Source organism: Anas platyrhynchos, chromosome 8 (genome assembly GCF_047663525.1).
Source record: "Anas platyrhynchos isolate ZD024472 breed Pekin duck chromosome 8, IASCAAS_PekinDuck_T2T, whole genome shotgun sequence".
NCBI lineage: Eukaryota > Metazoa > Chordata > Aves > Anseriformes > Anatidae > Anas > Anas platyrhynchos.
The window spans coordinates 13463515-13485229 of NC_092594.1; the positions used below are offsets into that span (position 1 = coordinate 13463515).

A 21715-nucleotide genomic window follows, 5' to 3' on the forward strand; every position below is an offset into this window, starting at 1 on the left:
GTTATTCAGTTAATTGCTCAGTGCTGAAAGCACTACAGCAGAGATGCAGTAGAAATGACTCCAATTAGCCAAACGTTTGAATTTTACTATTCAGAAGAGCTAGACTTCACTGTTGACATTTACAGCTATTTACCTTGTAAACACAACTGCAAACAGCTCACAAGACCATTGAGGGTATGTTGAAGCTGTTTTGTCAGAGATGCTGTTTCAATTCCGTATCAAGCTAGTATTGACAAAAAACTTTCAGGCTTAGATGAAAAGCATGGATGAGCTCAGTTCCATTCTATATTTGCAGGTGGCAGTCATCGGTTTATTACCAGGCCTGACCACACAGCCTGTGTGCTTGCCTAGATGTGCTCTTCGAAGCAGGGTGTTTCCACATCTGTAGGTATTTTTGTGGCGGACAGGACTGAATTGCCATTTGGAATGAAACCTGTTTTATTTTTCATTTTATACTAAAAGTTATATGAAGGGCTTCTGCATTTTTTGTAGTACTAATCTGGATTTCTTACTTTAAAGGTTAATCTTCATGGATGTTATGTCCAGGCAAAGAAACCCGGCTTTCCTTTAACCTTGTGTCCGTGACAGACAACGGCTATACATTGGGCGGGACACAATTCATGTAAGTACACATGTGCATCCTCGACTTCTAGTTTCACAGCAATGCAAAGGCTTTCAGATTCTAAGGTATTCAGCAACAAACAGTGCATTCATAGCTGTAAATTACCACAGTCACCAAGTGCCAAGGTAATCACGGACTCCTGCAGCAGAGCCTGCCCGCCTGCCCTGCAGGATCTCCATGCTGGAGGATGCCAAACAGCCTGAACGTGTTGGGAGCAATGCGCTCACACGTTTACTTTTGTTCTTGGCATTCTTGGTTTACATTTGCTAATTGGAAGTTAATGTCTTCCCACAGGCAAACAAACATATTTAAACCAAAAATTACACCATTTTTTTCCAAACTCTATTCAAAAGCTTTTCCTAGTGCACAGTCCGAGGAGCACCTCTGAGTCTGCTGTCTTACTGAAGTACCTTTTTCACCTTTACTTTATCTGTGTGATTAACGCAGGGATTATTGGTCTGTTCACCTTAATCTAAGTCAGTTTACTTGATGTAGTCTAGTTCAATGAAGATTAACACAATTCTTACCATTTCTGTCTAACCAAACCTAATGATCTTGCAGTGAAGCGCAGCCCAGCAATACTTTGATATTCATTTCCTAGGTTGGCTTCAGGTTTAAAAAAAAAAAAAAATAGAGATCCCAGCACAGAAAAGACAAATCAAGCTTGACACCTGGATAAAAAATCACGTACTGGAAAAACTTGACATAGAATTCAGCGGTGTCAAAAATACTAGATATTTGATGTTTCAAATTCAGACATTCTTCATTTAGACCAAAATAACAGACATTTATAGTGCACCTTACTGCTGGTGACTATTTAACAGCTAGGTGCTCTCACAGCATGGTACTCTTTATGTGCTCAGTAATGAAAGTTTGCTATTGATTTTTCTGTAGCTGCTTGTAACTATTATAGTTGATACATCAATAGAAAAGGAAAGCACAATGTTTCATAGGAGGCAGAAAATCAGAGAATACATGATGCTGTGACAGTAAATCATGGCATAATCTCAAGAATTGATAGATGGTTACTGCTAACTTGAAACCCATGGCTTTCTCTGAAAAGACTAGCCTATAATCGCCCAATATGTTCTAACAGACTGACTGCCCGTAATAGTGGTAAAGGACACAACACAATGTTTCATCTGCAGAATAATGGTTTCCACAGGCCAGGTTGTTTTGCTGCGGTAGATTTCGTTTTGTGTGCTACTGCAAAAGAAGGGCGAAAGAGTGGTTGAAATGCAATTTAGATTAATAGGTAAAAGTTGTACGAAAAAGTATTTTTTTTTCTTTCTTCCCCCTTCAGGAAAGAGCACAGAAGGTTTATGTTTAAAAAAAAAAAAAAAAGGAAGAGAAGTTGTCATTAATTTTTAACTGCAAAAGTCTGCAGTTAGTTGAAAAGGAAACGCAAAAGAGCTGATTATTCTTGAGATCAAAATATTGGAGCTGTTTTGTCAAGAAAGGCAAATGCAGAGAAAATAAATTTACCACAGCCATTTCCAGCTACACAGCATCCTGAAAAGGTGCCAACGGCACGTAAGTAATTGAAAGCTCTTTTAAGTGTCCGCTTCTCTCTGCCATGTTTTTGAGGGGGGAACAGTAATCTCAAAATTTTACAGTATGCCTAGTGAGGTTTTAGCAGGAATGTTCTTAATTGCTCTGTTCCCTCTTTATTCTCTGGCTCATCTCTGGTATTTATCTATGGTTTTAATTAATTGTGAGGGTCTTATTTCCCTCTCTCAAAACAGAAAGGGAAGAAGAACCACAGGTAGGAGTTAGCTGGCCAGCTGGAGCACAGTGGGAAGTTTAAAGGACACTGCTTCCCCAGTAGCCTCTTGGCAATGTTCCTCTCTGAAAGAATATTTTCGGTGAGCAATGTTGTTTTCCAGCACTACTTTAGAGGATGAAAGTCTGATACCCATCCTTTTCAACCTTGCTGGTGTCCGTTCTCTAAAGCCAAATGTCTCCCAGAAAAGACGGACTTTAACAAGAGGAAACAACTTTCTCAAGCACCATGCACTCAGCCTGCCTCAGTCTGGGCTTGAAGAACAGTCTGTGTCATTTATTCTGCCTCGGCTGTGGGCTTTCCCCAGTGAAAGACCAGATAGTATTATGTCTCATCATGAGCAGTTCACGGATCTCTCTTACAGTTTTTGGTGCTGGGAGAGAGGAAAGATGCTGTTGTAGTGTAATTTCCTGTTCTGATGCTGAAATCTATCTCCCTCTTGAGATGACACTTTCCTTCACCTGGCAAGCAGAGGTATTGGGCAAAATGTTTATAATATGCATCAACTGGGGAGAACTCTAAATGTAGGATTTTCCTTATTAATCCTTGACTAATCTTATAAAGTGAACTCTTAAAATATCTTTAGGAGGATGGTCATGTGTGGGCTAAACCTTTGCAAGCCATGTGGGCTGTTTTGGGGTTTAAGTATCTATTTCAGTTTGCCCCATGCTCAGTAGCTCTGCAAAGACCCAGAGCAGTACAGGGAACCTCTGCTCTACAGAGTTCATCCAGCCTTAGTAGCAGCTTTGCCAGGGCCTGAGGAGCTGCAATTTTTGCTCCCCACCCCTTTCCTGCCAGCAGAAGTCAGTGGGACGTGCTCCAAGCCGTGAGCTTGGGAACGAGTGTTTCTGCACAGTCCCGTTCTGTCTCCCAATTCATGATCCCAGCTGTGTTCAAGGCTGAGCCGTCAAGTTTGTTTCTGAAATTTCTTTCATTGTTTCTTTCCTGTTTGCCTCTATTTCCTCCCTCTCCATCTCTCACTTGGCTTTGATCACAGTTCCGTGGTTTCTCTTTCCTTCCTGTCCTTTTCCCCCTGTTTTCTTGCCCCTTTCCTATCTCCAACCCCCCATTCTGTTTCTCTGGTCCAATTGCTGCTGTCCCTCGTTTTCACCTCCTACTCTTGGTTCCTGCTCTGCACAGGTATCCTCTTCTCCGCCACTCCTCTCCCATCACTCTTGCAATTCCTTCTTTCCCCTGGCCTTTTCCTATTTATTTCTCCTGCTACTTCTTGTCAGCATTTCTTTGCAGTATTTCACCCCTCTATTTTTGCTGCCTTAGAGACAGTCATTATTTTTTCTCTTTCAGTGTCCAAGCTGGCACAAGCATCAGGGGGATAAGAGAGAGAGGGGAACGTGGCCTGTGTCTGCAGTATGTCTCCAGTGCATGGCTGACAGTCACACACAGACTTTCAGGTAGGAGCCTCTGCAGTGTGTTTTCAACTAAAAATAAGTGAGGAGCAGGTCCTAGGTTGTAGTCTGTACATTCTGGTATTAAAATTATGTAATAAGTAATCTGTTACAGCAGCGGTGAAGTGAATTTAGCCATTGCCTTCCTTTAGCATGTTCCTCTCTCAGTGAAGCATATAAGTGTATGTCCAAATTAAAAATACAGGGTGGCCTGACTGGCTTCAAGATTAAGTATATTCACTGATTTATTTATATCTTTATATGTAACCACGTATTCCCAAATTATGCTAGGAAACTTGCCTAACAAAAGCAGCCACTGATGTTAAACACTGCTACTGATAGCAGCAAAAAAAATCAAAACAAAACAAAAACAAACAAACAAACAAAAACGCAAAAAACCACCTCTATAATCTTTTGTTACTTTTGAAATACATTCAAACTTGCACCTTGACCGTCTACTATGTATATTAAAAATGGGACAGAAATTCTAAAAGTATTTCCAAAGCACAGACAAATGTAACTGTGAGTAATTTGAAGGTGATTCCCCCCCCCCAAACTATTTAAAATCCATCCTTACTAATATTCTATATACATATTAGAGAGTGAAAAAGTGCAGAGTGCACCAGGTTATTCTGAAATCCCCACTGCCTGCATACAAAGGCAGCAGTACAGAATACAAATACTGCTTGATACCCATATTTCTAATTACTTATGAGATTTGCATCTAACAAATATATGACCTAATTTTCTCTCAAGCATCTAATCCTATTGTTATTTCAAAACCTTCCAAAATATGCATTTAGAAAAAAAGAAAAGAAAATGTACTTGATGAAGATGCTTAATGTCTTTTTTTTTTTTTTTTTCATAGCTTGTAGCTGTCAGACAAGCAGACAACATAAATCAGTGATGATCAGATTGGATCAAATTCATGCCTCCAATAATACCATTGTATTCAACAGTTACTGGAGAGATGAGTTCACAACATTCATTGCATTTTGTGAAACAAAATCAGGACAAATCAACAGCGTTTATTAATTTTTCTCTATAATTTAGTGAAGTTTATCTAAAAAACTTCATCAGTCTTGAAACAGAAGGCTACCTCTGGAATTCTACAAGAATTTAATCATTTATGGCTCTGACATCCAGGGTGGAGATGAATGTTTATTTATTCATTAAAAATAGTGGTTTAATTCTTAACTATATCATATAACCCCAATATATATATGTATATTTAGTTATATGTTTTTTTTTATAATCTCTGTATATAATAGTATATAATATATATATGTAATCTGTATTTTATTCACAAAAATAAATGATTGGAAGTTTCATCAAGAAAAGTATCTGTAATATAGACACTCTCCCGATTTCTTTCAGACTGTCTGCACAATGTATGGAACCTGCATGGGAGGCTGGACTAAAACCTGTCAGCTCAGTGAAAAAGTGTTCTCAGGAGCAAAGGAATGTTTATCAAAGTCTTTGCTCCATACATCATCATTTAGCATCTCTAAGAACTTTCAAGGACTGCTTTTTAATTGTTTGGCTTTGCTACAGGTTTTGATAGATAAAGTGAAGGTAAGATGTCTTCGCTTTTGTTTCTCTATAAAGAGTTCAAAAAAACCCACGGATATAAAAGAACAGGGTAAAAGCAAATCCACTTTGTCCTGCATGTTGCACACAGTGCTACAATTTGCTTCTAAAAATTTCTTAAAAGATGAATTTTCACAGTTTTTGCAGTTTTAGACACCAACATGAAAATACAGCAAGGATCTCCTGTCATGTTGAATTATTAACAAAGAAAGAGATCAAATTTACTCAAAATGCATTATAGGTTATTTTAAATCAGATTCTTTTAACTATGGTCTTCGTTTTGGTATCTGTAGATATTTAAATGGTATCTATAGATATTTAAACAATGATGTTTCAATTTGTTTGTACCTTACGCAGTATCTTTAATACTCTGGATTTCACCTCTTTTTACAAAGATAACAATTCTTTTCATTTACCAGATAGAGGAACAGATGTATAAAAGACTTCAAAGCTCCGTAGTCTGCAATGGAGTCAGAAACAGAGACAAGAGGGTTTTATTTCTGTATTGAGCAATGCTGGCTCCCTGATAGGAAAAGTCCCTTATGAGACAATCCTAAAATTATATTCTTGTCCATATTCATACATTTTCTTTCCCAGAGGATTGAAGTAGAAAAGTGGAACAGCTCTTCTAGCAGCAGAGTGGAGAACCTTGACTGCTTTGCCTGAGAGCCAGAAAAGAGTTAAATGTTTCACAACCAGACTGGCTATTTAACTCTTCTCTTGACCCACATCATCTCAAATGAGAAAGTTATCCCTAGTTTCCATAGGCAATGCAGGACATGCAGCACTGAGGGGCTATATAAATAATCAAGTTCAAATGCAACATATTGATGCACAAATGCAACAAAACTGTGAAATTGGGAGACTTGTGATGAATTTAATCATCTTGCCTATGAAATTTACTGATGTAGGGATAAGAAAGAACCCATACGATCATCATCATTACCTCCTTCATCCTTCTGCCCAATGCCAGCCATAGATCTCCATCTAGCAATTTGTACATCAAGTTTGGAACTTTTGACTGACTTGTATCATAATACTTTAAAGAAGTGGTCATCTTGATTTCAAGAAATGGAGCCTCCATATTATACTAGAGATGGGCTCTTCCAAAAAACAGTGATCTTCGCCTTGAGATTGGACTACTTCTAATATAATTAATCCCAAATTAATACAGTGATCCTGCAGATGTGTTCTCACATTGCCTTCCATGGGATGTACACAGCAGCCATTATCTGCTGAATTAAACTTTTAACAAATACCATGTGGCCTCATCATAATCACATCTCAGTTACCACAGCATTGCTTCTTTTGAGCTTGGCGTACACCACGGCCAAGACACCCTTACAAGATCATTAATATGCTGGTTTTTTTTGCATCCTTCCTTTTCTCTGCTATATCAGACATGAATTATGTTCACTTTCAAGGTCCTATAGCTGTTCCTTCACCACCTATCATCACAAGGTCACCTCCTGCCTCTGACTTGCCCACAATGCCATCTCCAACATCTGCTCACCAGTTTTCCAGACCATGTGCTTTCTGTTTTCTCCACTCTGACTCATGCTTAATAGGAGCTCTCTGCAGCTCTCTTTAACTACTTTCTTCATATCCCCTCGCAAAACTTTTTGTTGTGACATTTAAGACAGGTGACCCTGGGCTGTAGGGATTGTGCCTCACATCCTTCAGCCATCCTCTGCCAGTCAACACCTACCGATCATCATCTATTTAGATTGCTAATTTTAAAAGAGTATAGATGTATTAAAATTCTACCTGCCGTTAAGGATTCTGAATCAGAAAATTAGGAAACGTTACTATTAATAGTCTGAACAACAAGTTTGTCATAGTGAAAGGATCCTCCTAGTTAGAGGTCTCATTTTTGTTCTCTGGTGTCATTCCCAGCCTATCTGTGGCTGGGAATTCATTCCAAAAAGTCTTCTATTTGAAATCTGTTAGTACAGCAAAAAATAGTCAAGAATCAAAGGGGGGCAAATATTTTGTCAGACACTAGTACATGGAATAAATGTTCTTAAATAAATCTTATCTTTATCTATTATTCAGCTTTCAGCTAACAAATTATATTCAGTCCCTCCCTTGTTATAAATACATATTGATTAGTTCTAAACTCTGAACTTCAGAATGAGTTATATCTGGTCACTGCTAAACTGCTCTCTTTGCTAAAGGGAAAAAAACCTCAACACACATTATACTGCATTTAATTAAGACAAGCATCAGCTTTATGTACCATTATTTGCTTCTGCCAACTCTCAATGGCATAAATATTGAACAGTCACATCTTCTGAATACTAATCGATCCTTTCTGAATTCCAAATGATTACATAAAATTTAGGAAATGTTTCTTTGCCAGCATTATCCTCAGATGCTTACTGTAGTTAGAGTTGAGATATGAGCCCGGACTTGACAAGTATGCAGTACGTATTTGTTTAAATTCAGATGTAATGTGGAGAAGCCTGAAAGCCCTGGCTGAATGTTAATTGTACAGAACCCCTCAGCTGTTCTCTTACTGGTCATCAGGTGCGGTCTTAAAAGTGCACTTGGGTAACTGTGGATGAACGTAACAAAACTGCCAATGGATTTAATAAAACCACCGTAAAGCAGCCCAAGTGTATGTATGTGATATCAATAATATATGTATAAATTTGAGGATAAAAATATTTGTATATTTAGAAATTATCAAAAGTAAAAACTGCTAGAGCACCTATTTTGAATAGGACTTCAGTGCTCTCTGAAGACTTAAGACAGTCTTCAAGACTTGAGTGCCGTCTGTCACAGCAAGTAAGAAAACACCTCCGTGATGACCAGTCTGTCCCTAGGTAAGTGCTTCCTTGTGGACTTACATTGGCTTGTCAAGGGAGGCCTTGCTATGCATTACTCCTCGCTTTACATTCATAGCACCTGCCTCGCATACTGCACTGAGGGTGCTATGTGAAGGCAAATTATTGTTTTCTGTGAGTTTTCTGGATACTAAAACATTGGAATTATTTCAGGGTGGGTGGGCAGGTTGATTTTTGTCTAATTCCTTTTCTTAGTGAGTTCACATGTTTACTGGACTGTGCTTTGATGACCTGGTGCAGACTCTTTAACCAGGAAGTGTAAAGGGCAGATCCATAGTTGTTGAAAGTATTGTGTAATCACTAGGCAGGCTGCAAAAAAGATCCAAATATGCCAAAACTTGTTAGGTTATGCCTTAATATCTGTATCAAATCTAAGGGTCTACAATCCTGTCTTAATTCTAGACCCTTGTTTCCTGTTTCCTACTTCAGGCCGTTTTGGCCTGATAAGACCTCTTGCCGCACTGACTACTTCATTTCTTTCTGTTGCTCTTTTTGTTTGTGTGCCCTTAAGCATCATAAATACTGCCAACATTTAATCAATATCCCTTGTTATTTAATGCCCAATTGATGCTTATTATACACTTATTTTTTGATCTGCAGAGATCATACCCCAAATTAAAACCTCAGCAAAAGCTGTAGAAGTGAAAATATGTACAGCCCAGTGTTTCACCATTTTTGCTACTGTTTTTTTTTTTTTTTTTTTAACTTATCTCTTCTGTAGATTTAGATTGCAAGCTCACTGAGGTACAGACTGGCTAGTCTGTAAATCTGATAGACATATATACATAAAATATATTAAAAATACAATAGCAAATTTAATTTAATTTATTTTTTATTTTTTTTTCCAGCTTCAGAGTTTTTCATAACTGCATTGATGTGTGTTAATGGAATCAGATGAAACAAAGCACAGGCAGACTTTCTGCTGTTTCCTTTGCATGTTCATGGGAAGCTGCTCATAGTCATGTGAATAGAAAGGGTAGAGTCTGTCTCAAAAATGCTTCATTTCAGCCTGTTTCATTGCTATGAAAAGCTTAATAGGAATGTTTATCTTCCAGAAGTGCCTATAGTGGAGTCCAATACGGGGGCCTACTCCTCTAATCTCAGCTCTGGAGCTTCAGGAAGACTAAAAGCAAAAAGATTTGCTAATATTTCTCTTACCCAACAGAAATGGGTAAAATGGGTATGGATTATTGCCTAGTCAGGGTGGGTCTCTGCTGAACCTGTAAGTAACACTGTGGTTTATTTGAAAACAGTTCATTTTTTTTTTCCCCTTTAATCAAGAGCCCATTGTTTGCCATCCATAGCAATTAAATGTTTACCATTTCTACAGGTCCCTCTTGTCTTATGTTAAGTGAAATGTGAGATCAATAGTGGCTCTGCAATTATTTACCCATTGATAAAGTCTTCATTTCTTAAATGAAGTACATTTATCTGTGTCCTGACAATGATAAGAGAGCAGTACCAGTCAGCTGCTGCCTACTCTAGCATTTAGCTCCAGGCAGACACGTGCCTGGACATGAGTCAAATGATGTCTAACTTTCTTCCTATTGGCATTTCACTTTACAAACTGCTTTGATGGGAGGTTTGACAAATCATCCTTGCTGAATTTGAATAATAAAAAGTAGCAGGATAAATAGGAAGTTGGGTGAAGAGCAATGGCTGATTTCAGTGACCAGTCTGTAGTGTGACTGACTGGCGACAGTTATATGTTTCGTTAAAAAAAAATAAAAATAATTTAAATATAGTAATTTAGCAAGTGGAATTACTGAAAAAAATATCTGAACTTTATTCTGTGATAGGAAGAAGATCAAAGAAACAGTGAGACAAATTTTGACTCCAGTAAAATCAGAGAAATTGTGTTCGATTTTAGTGAGGCCAAGATTTGACTACAATGGAACGTGGCTATCTATTTCTTTCCCAGAATTAGAGAATTCAACATTAAATTTTAAAATTTTTAATTTCTAACTCTTCTAACTCTGACAAAGTAAGAAAGGAGCTTCCAAAGTAGTGTCAAATTCATGAAAATTCAAAGAAGCTGATAAACTGGCACAATTGCTTTTTCTATCTGTAGCGTATCTTGATTCAAACTAGCAATTATTAATGACAAAGGAAATTTTATTTAGTTTTAGACCTACTTTTTGATAATGTGTACTGTGGACTATACTGTTTACGTTTTATAGAAAAATTAGTTGTATTTCTTTGGGATTATGGTTAAGAAATTGCATTGTCAGTTTGGCTATCTTTCAGAAAGCCAGATATGTTTGTTATTTAGTAGGAAATTCAATGAAGACTTACTTATCTGAACATCAACTTTCTCAGATGTGCTCTTTTTGCATTTTGGATGGGCATTCATACATGTAAAGCCTGCAGAACTAGTGTTAAAAGGTTTAATACTCATGTTTCCCAAAGGTTTCTTCCTCCTCTCCCATTCTGCAATGTATGCCCCCACAAAGCAGTCATGTTTGCAAATAGGTAAACCTCAATGAAAGAAAGGTTTGCAAAGATAACTGCTCTAAGAACTGAAGTTCTGATTTAGTTCCAAGAAAGCTAATAGCTTTCTTGAAACTTTCTTATTTCTAATAATTGAAATGGAGAATGATTAAGAGAATGATTAAGAAAATACATTGCTATTTCTAGACCATCTAAACAGAATACTTATTTCAAGTAAATCATGCTGGTAGACAGATTGCTCCTTTGCAATAAAATGCCTTGGCTTCTGAAGTCCATCTTGTCTTCAGATAAAACATTCAATCAGCACCCAGCGTATCATTTACAGCAAAGGAGGATTTGGTACAAAGTTCAAACGTGTCCATCAGAAGTCAACTTGGGGAAGAAGTGACTAGAAGGTGGTTTATACCAGACTACACAACCAAAACTTCTGAGGGCAATTTTGATCCCAAGACCTGTGTCTATTTGCTTTAATGTGACCTCAGGTGTCAGTCAGACTGATTGATTTGCATAATGCTGTTCTGGTGCACAGAGAGAGAGAGGAAAGCAACAGAGGTATGTGAAGAGGTACGCAGCTGGGGAAGCACCACGGAGGACTGACTCATGGAAAGAGATTCTTCGTGATTCTTTAAGGGAACCCTGCTGGACTGGTGTAATAGATCTGTCAATCATGTAAGTGGATCAGAGTAATGTGATTGAATTTAAATTTAGTCTAAACTTCTGGTGTCCTGACAGAGTAATCAACTGACTGTTGATGGTGCAGTGAAGCTGTGAAGGAAAGTGTTTCTACATTTCGTGTTGTTATGAGTCAAGGCTCTTGTTACTCTAAAAGATAGTTGAGGCCCTGCCATGCACAAGGCAGTCATCCCCACTGTGGTTGTGATGATTGTGCTGGTTGTAAGGACTGCTTTGTTCCCTGTTGACTTTTAAACTATGGGCACACAAAAGCTGAAGGATTGATTCAGATGAACTGGTTATCTGCTGAGAACAAGTGTGATGGACTTGTTCCTCTCCAGGGAATGGCAGTGACTGGGCTAATAGCATGAGGAACCACTGATGGCCAGACAGACAGTCACTGAAGTATGAGGATGCATTGGCTTGAAAGGATTTTTTTTTAATGCACAGAGAAGTAAGAACTGCCTGGCTATAAAGTGTTTTATTTTATAACTGATGGAAGAAATGTAAGTTACCTAATTCTACATATATTAATTCTTGATAGGACTACACCAAGGAGATGCTACACTATCTGAAAAAATAGTTACCTAAATAGTCTGGCTTCTTGAATGATAACTGAGTCAACTTTGGCAAGGTTGTTCAGTTGGGACAGATAGCTGGAGAAAGGAACAGAGCTCCAGTGCCTGCATGTACCACTCACTGGAGTGGCTGCAGAAAGAGTTGTGTGCTGCTGGCTACAAAGGTTACAATAAACATGCACCTGTCTAAGCTTCAATAGCATCTTCTTTCATGCTACTAGCAATCAAAAGCATTTTCTTGTTTAAACCCTTTGGAAACTCTGACAAGTAAACAATGAACAATTTAAAAACTAGCATGCAAGACTGATATGATTTAATTATGTTTTCAAAACTTATTGTGTGCTATGGGGTTAGAACATTATTTTACTGATATTTTACTAAGCTAATCACTGCTGAAATGTTAGAAAAAAAGACAGAGACAATGTTATTTGCCCTCAAGGAGATTGCTATCCTGTGAAAATACAGACAATACGGTACAGCCAGGAATAACAAACAGCTTTAGGAGGCAGCTTCATAACTATTTGGTTAAAAAACAAACAAACACAACCAACCACAAACAACAACGAAAAAAAAACAGCTTCTTCTCAGTAAATTAATTCTGTGGATTATTGACTCTGTGTTGCCACACAAACAATAGTATAAGCCTTTACTGGATCGTTTAACACTGTGGGAGGGCATCCTTAGAAATGAAAAAAGCTGGCATGTCTTGAAGTGATTCTTATTACATTAAATATTGCAGAGACAGATTTTCAACAAGAGTCTACTCAGATTTTTGAAATATTTTTTGATTAATAATATGTTTTCAATGCTAAGACCAGTTTTCTGTTGAGATGCCTAAGAGACAAAGGTATGTGTCAAATGCGCCTTGATACTTAGGTACAATAATTGCTCCCAATTATTTCAGCAGAATTTGATGCTTAACTAGTTTTGACAGTCCTGCTGAATGCCTACCAGCATTGTTAGGCACTTCAATGTCTTAAAAAACCTGACTCAATCAACTTCAGTCAGACCATTCATTATTTTGGGCACAAACTTAAGTACTACTTAGCTGGAAAAGGTATCTAGTTTTTTCATTTGAGTTCTGTCATCATTCTCATTAAATATTTGCCTTAGTTCTTTGGGTCAGGTGACAATATCTTTATATTTTACTCTTTGCAGAAAACATCTAGCTTGGACTTTTAGCAGATCAAGTTATGCAGTATGCTAAATAGTGAATTAGCAGCTTCAAAGGTACAGACACTTTCTTTGCTACATCATTTCTATATGTAAGTGATATGACTATAAGGCTCCCATTAGCAGCAGAATTAGCTCTGTAGCTAATATAGTAGCGTAAATGAGAGAAAAACTGGATAACTTGACTTTATACAACTGCAAGGTATGCTAGGTATTTATAAGCATCTGCTTTTGCAGTTGAGTATGCTGCCTTGCAGAATTAGGAAAGCTGAAGGTGTAAGAATGATTCCTAAATCAGTGCAAAGTACTTGAGGAGCTGACAAAAGTGATCACACAAAAAGACCACCTAAATGTGAGCATTTTCCAAATGTACTTCTCTTATTTAGCTAATTTAAAGTACCACTGAACTGAGATGAATTCTCTAAATATTTTATTAGAGGAAAGCTACAGGCTCTTCAGAAATTTCTGTACCACTGTCTAATGACTGTAAAACCTACTTACTAGGAATTAGGAAATCTGAATTCTTGTTGTTCATCAGATTAAATAATAAACCATAATTTTCGTTAATAGAAAGCTTGCTTTTCCATCTCTGAATCTGACATGGAAAGAGACAAAGTCTTGAATATAAAATATTAATAGCTTCCAAGCAAATCCATCATCTCTTTTCCTAGGAATCAGAATGTACATAATTCATAACAATCGTTAACTAAGTAATTCTTTTTTTTTTTTCTATATGTTCTGCATCCTATATCTCTGAAGTATGGATTTTTTTATCATCATGTTTAAAGAGAACTTCATCTAAAATCTTCCAAAACAGGTACGAACTCTTTAAACACCACATGGAAGGGCATATTTCAGAGAGTAATTGAGACTTTACAGTGTATCCAAAACATCTTGCTCCTTTTCATTTAAATGCAATTGTGTTATAATAGTTTATCTGTAAAATTCTATTTCCTTTACATAAGATTTTTAAGCAAATTTTAATTAAAGAAAAATATTACTAAATGTCACCACTTTTGATATTTCTTTCTTTGTTATACTTGGCTCAATTCTTCACTCTCTTCATAGACAAAATAACTTCTGAGTAAAACTAGAATCTTGCCTGTGGAGGGATCTATATATGTCTGGAACTGACCTTATTTTTTAAGATCTCTCCTTTCTACTTCCTTAAAGTAAATAAGAAAATCACTTGGTCAATGTTTATTTAGACCAGTTCTATTAAGTCAACAAAATGCAAACTTGAAACGGAAGACAGGAAGAAAAGTATTTTCCTATGAAGTCAATAGAAATCCATCTCCCTAAGTCCTCTTTTTTTTTTTTTTTTTAATTGTTATTATTATTATTATAATTTTGTATTCCTGGTATTGGTGATATTTCGTGGCTGATTCATTGCAGGGCACCGGTTTAACTAATTTGTCTTGCATAAGTATCTTTACCTTTCTGTGTCCTCTCTGCTAATACAAAACAATCTTCCCTTTAAAGGTTATTTCCTTGCTAGATTTGCCATAAAGCTATTATCATTAATCTACACTTTAAGAGATCCTTTCACTTTTTACAAACTATGAGTTGCATTCCTGATTTATGTGTTAGGATGTGACAGCCATATGCAAACAAGACTGTTTATACTTACCACAAATGCCCTTAAAAAAGAGGGTTATTTCAACCATATCTCCACACCATCTGCTTTACATAACCACATTCAATATAATAAAAAATATACCAATCTGTATTTTCTTCTGTCCTTTAGAATTTATAATAGAATTTTATTCTTGTTCTGGAATATTCATAAAGTACATACAGTAAGCTTGTAATACTCTAGTAAATTCCTTATGTTTTAGGAATCAGTTGCATAGAAATCCACTTTTAATTCTCCTACATAATTTTTCTTTGTGAAGTGATAATTAAAAGAAAAGAATCTTCAGTTTACTCTGAACCTCATAAAATATATTTAAAGTCTCATTCATTTTTTGGGAAAAAAAAATAATAAAACAAAACTATTTTTAGTATTTTAAGGGGGAAAAACAACAGTGTTAATTAAGGAATACGAAGAGTAAAATTTACCTACCTAAACTAAACAGCACCAGAAATTTGAGACATACAAATTCTCGTAGATCAAACTGTAGGGAACGAAGCTTTGCTACTAGTTCTTGTGCATGGCTCATAAGGTTGTTGAGGGTGGCTCCAGCTTGCGATGCTATTACAGAATAATCCACCTGTAAAAGAGAATTATATTTCTGTCTGTACCCACAGAACCACTTTAGAATGTTTCAAGCAATCACATGTAACCAGGATGCTCCTGGATAAAAGAATCACTCTCAATTTAATGATGTTATCGAGTCAGGATGATTTTATATACAAACCTATTTTAGCACAACAGTATATATTGGAAGTATTATTAAACCATATATCTTAATGGTATGTCACATCACTGTGAATGCCGGTTTGTCTGTATTAGCTTTTTTTAGAGGCTTTATATATGACTACTGCTTATGACACTGGTAGCTGTGCCCCTTATCAGTTTGTTTTATACACTCGGTGTCTCTTGTTCTCATTGCAGTTGTACAATCCTGTGAAGAGAGACTGATTGAAGGGAGCTTTGCGCCTACGCTGGGCATATTAGTCCAGAGGGACATAAAGGTATTCATGGGATACAGTCTGGTGTCCATAACTTGGCCAGAAACATCTATTCAAGCCCAGAAATGTCGGTATATTCCCACAGGAAGCACAGGCATTGTGAAGGTGGTTTCTTTTCTCCTTAGCCACGCACAGTCCTGGCACTTGCTGGAGCTGGTTCCAAGGGACTTGTTCTGGCAGTTCCTCCTCTGTGAAGGGAGGAGGAGCAGGCAGGTGAGTGGCACAGGCCAGCTGCACTGAGATTGTCCCAAGCAGTTACTGCAGCACACAAAGCACCTTCCTCTGGAGCACAGTAAGAAGTGTGACTGCTCTGGGAGTCTGCTCATCCCTTCTCAGGAGAGGCTGACTGGACCACAAACTGTCCTAAGTGACCCTTGTATATAGAGGTCCAAGAGAACGCTGGAATATGCCATATTACAAATGGCAACGTTCACAAGCAAGGTATATTTTAAGCCCTTCCTACCTGACGTACCCAATGATTACTGTTGTTGAATTCAGGCAACCTCCCTACTGCCTGCACACTAAAATACCTATCTAGAAATGCCAGTGACATTAAGAAGATGTGTCCTTGCAAAAGGACACACCAGCCTCTGCCACACTAAAGATGGCCACCACCAGCTTCTGCAGGCCTTGTCATGGGATGGTGAGCCCTGAGAGGTGCCCAGGCTCTGCGGCCAGATCATGGGAAGGCCATGATCTGGTGGTGAAGCAGAGCAGGGGATGGGGCATGCAGGGGATGGGGACAGTCACTCTGACACTAGGCCTGAGGTGAGGCTGGAGGCTGTGAGACCACACAGCCCCAGCAGTTTGGAGTGGATGTTATCTGGCATGTTGGGCTGTCCGAGCAACTGCTTCTGCTGAAGTGCCTTCAGCTCAGCCCTGCTCTCATCCCTCTGCTTTGCAAATGCCACTGTCCTGTGAAAATGGCCCTGGGCATGTTGCTTGCCCCTGAGGTAAGCTGTCCCTGATCAACTGGCTGAGACCTAAACAAGTTACTGATGCATTTTCAAAACATGTAGGTAACTTGCCTGGCTGCTGTAGTATTAGCAGAGCTTCTCTCTTTTAGGGGCCTCCATAGCAACAGGAGAATTGGCAGCCATACTTCGCGTAATCACATGCTGAAGCCCGGCTAATGGTAAGTGCACACTTTGGGTTAATGATGTGTTTAAAGGTATTGGTGCACTTATCCAGCCTTTAAGGTCTCCCATAATAAAATAATTAATAAAGAAACAGGTACCACCAGAGGCAACAGAGCAATACTGACATTTTTGTTTTTCCAGGCACTGATCCCTTAAAATTATTATTTTTTTAAATAACTGTTAAGGAACATGTATTTTCAAACATGTTTTTCAATGTTAAAACTATTGAATCGATTTAATTCAAGTATAAATAGTTGGAAAGCAAGAAAAAAAAAAAGGAGGACTTTAAACCTGTCAAAATTTCAGCCAGGAAAGATAAGATAGATGATTGAAAGGGACTAAAAATAGCTTCTCCTAGGGATGACCTTAATATAATCAATAGGTTACTGACTTTTAATAAGACATTTTATTTATGTGTACAGTTAGCACTCTCAAGACATTGATTGAAGGCAACTGTACAAGAAAAATGAAGTTCCACTTTTTGCATGGATGGTAAGAATAACACTGCTCTAACTCTGCAAAGCATTTAAAGTTATGCTTATGTTTCAATGAAATCAGTGGATTATGGTTAAGTATCCTGCGAGATAGGTTTTATTGCTGTCTGTCACACCTGGGAAAACTGAAGTAGTGAAATTAAATTGCTTATTCAGGGCCAAAGAAATCTGTAACAAAACTAGGATCTAGCCTTTGGAAATCCCAGCCAAACTGTCTTTCATAAACTGCTTTCTAGTTCATCTGTTGGTTCCGCCCCCCCCATTTCTTTATATATATAAGGATATGTACTTATATAAATAAGAAAAAAAAAGGTAGCAACATGCCCTTAAATGCTCTTTATTCGCAGAGCAGTTTTATATGGTGACATGATTCACCTACTTCCTATTGAGAAACTGGTCACATACAAATATCAACTCATTCTCAGCTTAATTTCCCTTTTGTAATTTTAATACTTTGTTATATGTGTGTGGGGAAAGCTCAAAATCCCTCACTGAGGTTCCAGTTTGCAGGGGAAATATGCCTTCCTCTTCATAATAAGAAGTTAAGATGTCTGGATGTCAAGAATATCAGTGGCCTTAGTGCAGCGATTATGCCGTAATGGAAAAACCCAGTAGATGTCTGGATCTCCCACCATCCCTCTACTGGAAAGCTCTCAGGCAACCTGCTACTCTTTCAGGTGCATTTAATATTTGCAGCACCAGCAAATTTGTCTGGGAGGCAAGTCCTCATCTGCCACTCACCAAGAGCAGGCTGTATTAAATTTTTATATTTATTGACATTTCATTACCATAATTGACTGCAGTTGGTTCTCTAGTAGAAGGCACAGGGCTGCCTCCTAAGCAGGAGAATTGGTCCCTTGAGTAGGATTTGCAATTAAAAACAATGCAGAATGGATTTTTTTTTATTGTGTAAATATGATGAGTTGAATTTTCAGCTTTAACTAGAGAATACTGGGTGTGCAGAAGGCTTTTTTCAAGAGTGAGCAAAATTATGAGTCAGTGGAAAGACGACCCCCAAAGGTGTCAATCAGTTTATACAAAATCAACTGTGCATGAAAAAGCCCCCGTTAATGTCTATTCTGAAAAAGTGGTCACATTAAAGAGTATGCTGTCCTGCTTGCTTGGTCCTGTATGCAGAAACTGATACTAAAAGGTGTACTAATTCTTTCACCATCCAACTCATGATTAAAAATGCTTTTAAAAGTTAAAGATTAAAAGAGCCTAGGTCTTGAGCAAAATGCTGACTTACAAACTAAAATCGTAGCATTTCACATTGCATCACAAATTTCATTCGGTAAACTCAAATCCATACATGAAAATAGAAAAAAAAGCTTCCCAATTAATAGCATTGTACGGTAAGGTTGGTTTTGGTATTAAGGATGGTGGCATGTTGACTGATATTTTTGAAAATAGATGCTTTAGTACAATTTTCCCATTACCTATTTCAGAAGTAAAATAATGGGCATGAAGTTATGGCTGCACAAACAGTTGGAGGTGTAAATTCCTTGCAAACCAGTATTCAGTGCTATCTTGCATGATGACCGTAGTAATGATGAAGAAGTAATGGTAGGGGCTTAATTGGGTTAGCTTGGTACGAAAGCGATGCTGACAGAACAGCACTGCATAATTTATGCTGCCACTTGTTCTTGCCATTCTGGTGCTTAAACTTCCTTGTTTAAGCTTAGCGTGGGTATCACTATATATGCAGTACTGCAGGCTGTGCTGTAGTACCATTTGCTAACTGAAGTGCCTAAATCTAAAACTAGATACTAGAAACTTTCACTCTGCTGCCACCTAACATTTTGCTTCAAGTCCTCATGGCTCCATTTTCCACTAGTTCTTGGGGTGCTGAACTGACTCTAGGCATGGCCAGGCCTATTCAGGTCATGACACCGTTTCCAGCTCACGCTACAACTCTTTTTAGATTTATGGACTAAATTGCTTTCATCTACCTAAGGCATCAAAAATACCAGAGTGGGAATTTTTCAGCGGGCCACTGACTGGAGCAGTCAACTGAGATGAGGGAAGTCTGAGTTCAAATCTCCAGTCCAAAGAGTGAGTGAAATAAATCAGACTATAGCCTGGCAGTTAATAAATTACTTATAGCCTAGTCATCTCTTTGAAAGTTAGAAATAGCAGGTGTCCTCAGGTAAATCTCACGCATCCTGTGGATGTGTTCTGATCATGAGTATTGGGCAGAAAGGCAGGGACCTTGGAGAGGAAGGATTTGCTTAGTATTTAACTCTAGGAGAGAACTTTCAGCTGTGAATTGCAAGTAGAAAAATTGCAAGTAGAAAAACTTAGCTCTTTTGGACAGGCAGCATTCACGTACTTCTCAGCATTTCTGATGGCTACCTCTTACAGTTACCCCCTAGTTTGCTGGCCTTCCCTGCTCCCTTTGTTGCAAAGGTAAGGGATGAGTGGATGAGGCTGCAGGCTCTGAAAGAGGGCGGGGGAATACAGAGGCACTAGCAGCAAAGGAAAAAAAATAGAAAAGCTGATAGTATTAGTAAGAAGGTCATAACTTAAATGTGACTGCAGAGAGACGTGGCAACGATGACTATTTTTTTCTAAATACATTTCTTGATACAGTTGAAAGTGACTTAAAAGTCTAAATCCCTTTAATGATGGTGAAAGCTAGTTAGGCCAGTGCAAAGCATTTATGAGAATTCTGTTTTAAAACAATATATTGTAGTAAAGTACCTGGAGTTCAGTAGCATTTGGAGAGTCAGCTATAAAAAAAAAAAAAATCTCAGCTGATAAGCAGAGCAGTAAGAGATGGAAGTGACTAATTCTGTAGATTTTGTTCTCACATGAAAGTCCAATTTAACATAGTAAGGTATTGTTTGAGGCAGAACAAAAGACAAGGCTTTTTTACAACATGAAACTACACCCTGGGCTAAATAAATGGCAAGGCTGAAGGCCAGAAATGCAGGGAGCACTTGTACTTTTTGGTTTTGCAAATGATTTGTCATAGTAATGAATGGGTCTTGAAGCCAAATCCCTGGTTTCAATGGGCTCAGATGGCTCTGGTGGAGTCAGGTGGTGGCCTGTGGCATAGTCCTTGTCTCTCCGCCCACAAAACCAAGCCTAAGGTATAATGGTGGAATCAGGTTCCTTCCTTCCTTCTAAAATTAAATTGTATTTGATTTCTAGGATACAACAGTGGAGTCATATGTCCTATGGAAAAGTTGTGTTGAACTGAATCCCTTGTCAGTGTTTCAGCAAGCTTGCAACAGTGTACAGACAGTGTATTAGCATGCTGTTACTTGCTAATAGCTGTTATCAGGTACTTGATCTACTGGAATGACACTACTGTGAGCCAGAACCTTTTGTAAGTTAGATCGCTGCGTGTTTGGGGCACAGAGACAAGAGGCAGAGGACGTCTGGGTGCAGCAAAGCAACCGTCCTTTTTCTGCTTTGCTCCATGCAACTCGGTCCAGCACAGGCTGCTGTGGGCTGTGGGGGGCTCTGCCACTGCTCCCATCCTCGGATGAAAAACTGCGATAGCCTGGGGACTCACCCTCAACAGTCTGTCCTGTGCTTGAAGTCCTGACCCAGATGGAAGCCTGAGAGTTGGCTCTAGTGGCTACATGTCTAGGTGAGCATTTGTCCCAGAAGAAAACGTTGCACACAATAAATAGCGAGCAAGTTAATTTATTATCACAACCATAATTACTCTTCTACTGTTTCACGAGGTAGGAGAGAATATATATTTTACTCGCAAGGATGGTGGTTATTAAATTCATTTTGATCTTTTCATATGATTAATAATTTCATTTAAAACATTTAAAACAATGTTCATATTATATTTCAAAGCAAATGAATGTGGAGAAAACACTTTGGAGAAATGCCTACGTACAAAAATTGAGGAGGACTCAGCACAGACAAAATCAGCAGATGCTTATATCGGTTTTGGATATATTAATTAAAATTGTGATGACTTATACAGTGTAAGGTGCTTGTCATTTTAACATGATACACAATAATAGAAGATAATGAATTAAGCTGCCAGTGGACCTTTCCCCTAGGATGATGATATTGTGCTTGCTAATTAGCTATAATATGCAAATAGTAGCACTCTAAAGTACTGCATTTATTTCATCTAACTTAGTTTCAAAAACACTTGTATGTCAAGACTGGATTATGTGCCCTGTAGTTGATCATATACAGATTAATTTATAGTAGATATATTTATGTTATAAAATGCATGAAGATAAAATAATTAAGTTTCATTTAGAATGCTGTTTTAACCAGTAGTGTTAATTTTCTACACTATTAATGATGACAGCCAGGTTCTTCAAATTATTAGTATGCTGATGTT

At 37.9% G+C, this 21715-nt stretch overlaps 1 protein-coding gene and 1 long non-coding RNA gene across 5 annotated transcripts in view; one reads left to right on the forward strand and one right to left on the reverse strand.

The window, feature by feature from the left end:
• LOC110354076 (uncharacterized) overlaps positions 1-21715 on the forward strand; it is a 125871-nt gene that overhangs the window by 71644 nt on the left and 32512 nt on the right. For all 3 annotated transcript variants that reach the window (XR_011811142.1, XR_011811143.1, XR_011811144.1), the window contains 12 exons: positions 296-384; positions 520-622; positions 1926-2155; positions 3711-3817; positions 5189-5386; positions 8128-8229; positions 9306-11370; positions 13110-13181; positions 13884-13941; positions 15682-15761; positions 16825-16893; positions 20548-20992. This is a non-coding gene — a long non-coding RNA (uncharacterized lncRNA). The remainder of the gene's footprint in view (positions 1-295; positions 385-519; positions 623-1925; positions 2156-3710; positions 3818-5188; positions 5387-8127; positions 8230-9305; positions 11371-13109; positions 13182-13883; positions 13942-15681; positions 15762-16824; positions 16894-20547; positions 20993-21715) is intronic.
• Positions 1-21715, reverse strand: part of NR5A2 (nuclear receptor subfamily 5 group A member 2) — an 87240-nt gene that overhangs the window by 8946 nt on the left and 56579 nt on the right. For both annotated transcript variants that reach the window (XM_027462711.3, XM_027462712.3), the window contains exon 7: positions 15190-15337. In XM_027462711.3, coding sequence (XP_027318512.1) covers positions 15190-15337 — 148 coding nt within the window. The remainder of the gene's footprint in view (positions 1-15189; positions 15338-21715) is intronic.